Source organism: Ochotona curzoniae, unplaced genomic scaffold, assembly GCF_017591425.1.
Source record: "Ochotona curzoniae isolate NIBS_2020 unplaced genomic scaffold, NIBS_Ocur_1.0 contig_2404, whole genome shotgun sequence".
In the NCBI taxonomy this organism is placed as follows: domain Eukaryota; kingdom Metazoa; phylum Chordata; class Mammalia; order Lagomorpha; family Ochotonidae; genus Ochotona; species Ochotona curzoniae.
Window position 1 is genome coordinate 5,265,188 of NW_024465451.1, and position 4,611 is coordinate 5,269,798.

Genomic DNA, 4,611 nt, shown 5'->3' on the forward strand with positions numbered 1-4,611 from the left:
ACATGAGCTCTAGCTCTTCAGTTTTTCCTCTTGGGAGGCACATTCCCTTCCCCGAAGAGGCTAAGGTGAAGACTGTTGGGGACTTCAGAATCAGTACCCTAACATGTTGTCCATCTACACCCACCCCCCACATACACACCCTCCTCACTGCTAGAGGCCTCTGGGATTCTTCCCAGCGTCAGGTCCTGCTGTCTCATGTATCTGGAGGGGGAGAAGGAATAACAGACTGGGAGCCCCACCTCACCACCAGAGGGTTTGGGATTGGAAATGACTCAATGCCCATCCTTGATAACTCTGCAAATCTAAAGTGTGAGCGATGATGCCCTTGTCTGGCCTGGAAGGGCTCAGGCCAAAGCAGGTGCCCAAATTCTGCCATATACAATATAGACATTTTAACTATGTATAGAAAACCTCAAAAGCAGGCATGCCTCTGGAGCTGGCACCTTCACTTCCATGCAAAGAAAGAATGCAAAGGTGACTTAACATGAGGTTTATAATTGCAAGACTTCGGAGCCACCCACATAGTCTTCCCAGGGAGCTGGCAGGACATCCTTCCCATGGGAATTCCATGTAGCCATTCACAATAATGAGACACAATGACACCACATGGAATTCAAGGTGTATTAGGTTTTCAAAATTGGGTAATAAGGTGGGAGGTAATAGTCTCACTTTCCTTAAAAAAATACGTATCTGTATAAAAAAAGCATAGAAAAAAAGTTGAAAGGTACAGCTTAAACCGAGGCATCAGAAGTGGTTATGCAGGGGCTACAGAATTTGGGGTGCCTGTCTCTTATTTTCACATGACATGAGGGATGTTTCAGTATATGTCACATGTATTCCATACATACATGTTACATACATACTGCCGTTAAAGAGAGCAGCAGTACAGAGCCAGGTAGACAAGTTGTCTCTTTCCACACCAGTGGTGCTGGGTGTATCTGCAGCATGAAGGTCATTTCTGTCCCCCATGCCCATGCAGTAAGACCAGCATGGCACCACCTGGTAGGGAATCTACTCTCAGGATTCCTTGAGCACGCGCGGTGTCGTCTTCCTCCTCCTGCGGGGTCTGGCCACCTTCTCAGTTTGGGCTAAGAGCTGGCACACATCCAGCAGCAGCAGGAGCCACAGGCAGACGATAGCCGGGATGTAGGTGCTCAGGGATTCTCTCAGAAACACCAAAGTGAAAATGGCCCCTGGAATAGAAAGGGAGATTATTAAGCTCCCCCCAGGAGCTCCTGACTCTGAAGCCCGAGCTGACCAACCCTCTCCAAACCTCTCCTAACACACATACCCCAAACCAGCTGCACTCAGCTCCCGCCTCCCAGAGAAAGCAACAGTAGGAGTCAGAAGCTCAGAACTGGAAGCAACATTGCCAAACAGGACAAGGGGCCAAGGCTGGCAACGGGGGACTCTCCATATTCTCCTTTCCTAATCCTCTACTTTCTGGAAAGAGGCTCGGGGTTGGCAGTGGAGAGGGCATGGCAAAGACTGGAAAAGAAGAAGGTTCCTGAGCTGAAAAGCAAGGTAGGGGTGCTGATGGTGATAGCAATAGCGACAGGCCAGGCAACACAGAAGAACCTGAAGATGTCTGGCCTTTAAGGCAGCAGCTGTCCTTGTGGCCAGAGCCACTGGGAGGGACCCCTGGAGGGAAACTAAGTGTCCACCTTCCTCTTTAGGGGGCCCCAGCCTCCCTACTCTCTGTGTCCACCTGCCAGACACCTAGATGGCTGTTCCAACCCTCCAGCTCAGAGTTGGAGCTCTGGGGACATACCCCCTGCACACAACACAATACTATGTAACCACCAGAAGGAAAGAGATAGAAGGTGTCCTTGGCATGGAACAGCATCCTGACACATGAAGTCTACAAGGCACTGTCCTAGTCCCAGGGCTATGGGAACTGAGACAGCAGGAAGTGCCCCTGTTTCCCGAGCAAAGAGGAGGGCAGCCAGAGGAATGGGAAGGGTCAGCTCTTGCCCATACGGCCCCTTGCCCCAGGTCAGTTGGCCCCCTTACCCATCATGAGTGAAATCAGGAACATGGTACTGATGTGTCGCAGCAGCGGTGGGCCCACGAGCAGCAGCGAGCCTGCCAGCAGCTCCAGCCAGCCCACTGCTGTCTGGTAGCTCACAGGGTCTGGCTGGTAGCCGAACACCCTCAATGGGAACACCTCGGCGAAGCGCACGAACAGGGCTCGCTAAGGGTGGCAAGAAATGGCCGTCAGCCTTACTCAGCTGGGTGCACAGCCCAGATGCCACACAAGGGCACTGAGCCTGCACCATCCACTCCCAACTAACACACACAGCAATGGTGGCCTCAAGTCACCCTGCAGAAGAGCTGAACTGCACTGAGGAAGGAACCAGGCTCTCTGCTCCCAGTCAAGACCAAGAGGTGATGCAAAGAGGGGGCCCATTCAGCACACCCCACAATAAGCAGATTACATCCCAGCCCCAAATCCCAAAAGCAAGTAGCAGGGTCTTCCCATCTAATGCCAAAGTCTCCGGAAGGACAGCATTAAATGGATCCCACTGCAGCAGGCACAAGACTGAGTCACTTCGAGGCACAGGGGCCTCGAAGTGACTCAGCTAGCTTAGCCAGCCCCTACACCCAGGTCACATGACCACCTCCCCTTGACCTGCCGGGGCTACCTGGCCTTAGCTGTGCCTCCTCTCTGAAGCCCTGCAGGGAAGTAGCTCTCTGACCTCAGGCTCTAGGCAGGGAGATAAACGAGGGGGGACTGGCATCCTGGAGGGGCTGGATGAGGCCGTCAGGTGGCCTCCAAGCTTCACCAAAAGGACTCTGGATTCTGAGCGGGGCAGGTGTTGGTTTGGGTCCCACTTTCTGGCCAGCTGTGGCGTCTTTAGCCGGCGCGCTTCACCTGCCTCGCCGACCTTCCCAGAACTGCACCGGCCCCTGCCGAGAAGAGCAGGAGGGCGAGGAGCGACCCGTGTCTCCTCCAAGGCGGATTCATCTTCCGTCTCTATCCGTGCCAGAGACCACCCAGACCCACCGGAAAGTGAGGTTCCGCCCCCTTCGGCCAGGAAGATCCCCAACCCGGAGGTGGCCCCAGACCTCAGCGCCAAGCAGGCAACTTTACCGCCCCAGCGCGCTTTGGCCTCAAGGCCAGGCTGAGCTCTCACCCCTGGGCCGCACGCCGCTCACCATCTGTTGCGACACAGGGGCCGCGATCGGCGAGAGCTTGGCCGCTCCCGTGAGCGCGAAGAAAGTGCCCAGCAGGATGCGCAGCGCGGCCAGCGACAGCGCCATGGCCGCGCCCGGACTCCAGGACTTGGCGTTCCGTCGCCCGTCGCCCGAGGGCCGGGCCGGTCGAGAACCCGCCCCCTCGTCTCCTCCCTCCCCAGGATTACCGGAAGGCTGGGCCGCGGCCTCCTCCCCTCTCCCTGCAGGAGTCACCGCCCCCTGAGAGTTCAGGTAGCCACATGGCTGTGCGCACAAAGGGGGCCTCTGCCCCTGCTCCCAGGGCTCGGGGAAAGCTCCGTGTCTGCATCCGCAAATGGGACAAGGAGGCCTGAACAATTCTCCCAAGGCTGTCACAAGCTTAGAAAGTTACTTCTACGTTAGCAAATTGTCTTATACGGTTATTGGTAAAGTCAGGACCCAGTAGTTAGTTGTTCTTTACGTCCACCCGGGAAGTACCTTTCCTTCTGTAGTTTCTGAATCAAACTGTGGAAGGCGGTTGGAGATTGGGACACCAGCGGGGGCGGGGGTGGGGGTGGGTAGGGACTTTGGCCAAGAGTCGCAAACCTACCTGCCCTTAAGCAGACATCCCTCAAGGCTGGGAGGACCAAACGCAGCCAGCTGTTTTGTTTCCTCTTCTCCCTGTTTCCAGGCTCATACTGTTTGTTTACATTTTTTATTATAAAAAGGAGGTTTCTGGGCCCGGCGCGGTGGCGCAAGTGGTTAAGGTCCTCACCTTGCACGCCCGGGATCCCATGTGGGTGCCGGTTCTAATCCCAGCAGCCCCACTTCCCTTCCAGCTCCCTGCCTGTGGCCCGGGAAAGCAGTTGAGGACGGCCCAAAGCTTTGGGACCCTGCATCCACGTGGGAGACCCGGAAGAGGCTCCTGGCATCGGATCGGCATAGTATTGGCCGTTGCGCTCACTTGGGGAGTGAATCATCGGACGGAAGATCTTCCTCTCTGTCTCTCCTCTCTGTATATCCGCCTTTCCAATAAAAAAATAATAATAAAAAAAAAGGAGGTTTCTATGACACATGAAAATGACATGAAATTGGTATGTCATCACTCCTAAACAAAGTTGGGTTGAAACAGCCACACTTGTCTGGGGACTGGCCATGGCTGTGTTGAATTGAGTACTTGCTAGTGTGGCTACTCCATGGACCTCTAAGGGAACAGCTTGTCCAGCCGTGTGTGAGCCACCCAAAGCAAGGATGTCCAACTCCCCCTGCTGCTGAGGCTTTGCTTTGCAGTAGCCCAAGACTGCAAGGTGCCCTGTGCCTCTAAGCCCCAAGCTGCTTCACCTGCCGGCGAGCCTTTCCTGTGCTCTAAAACCCAAGTCCTCCATGACCTGCACTCAGGACAGGGACATGCAATGATGCATCAATAAACAATTACTAAAGCAAGGAAAAAGTTAC

General features: G+C 54.8%; 1 protein-coding gene across 1 annotated transcript; it reads right to left on the reverse strand.

Moving 5' to 3' along the window:
* Positions 1–612: 612 nt before the first annotated feature.
* On the reverse strand, positions 613–3,264 carry TMEM35B (transmembrane protein 35B). Its single transcript, XM_040974410.1, has 3 exons — positions 3,160–3,264; positions 2,014–2,194; positions 613–1,193 (listed from the first exon to the last, which is right to left on the reverse strand). Exons 1-3 carry the CDS (start codon positions 3,262–3,264, stop codon positions 1,018–1,020), a joined length of 462 nt encoding a protein of 153 aa, XP_040830344.1. The 3' UTR covers positions 613–1,017.
* Between the last annotated feature and the right edge of the window lie 1,347 nt (positions 3,265–4,611).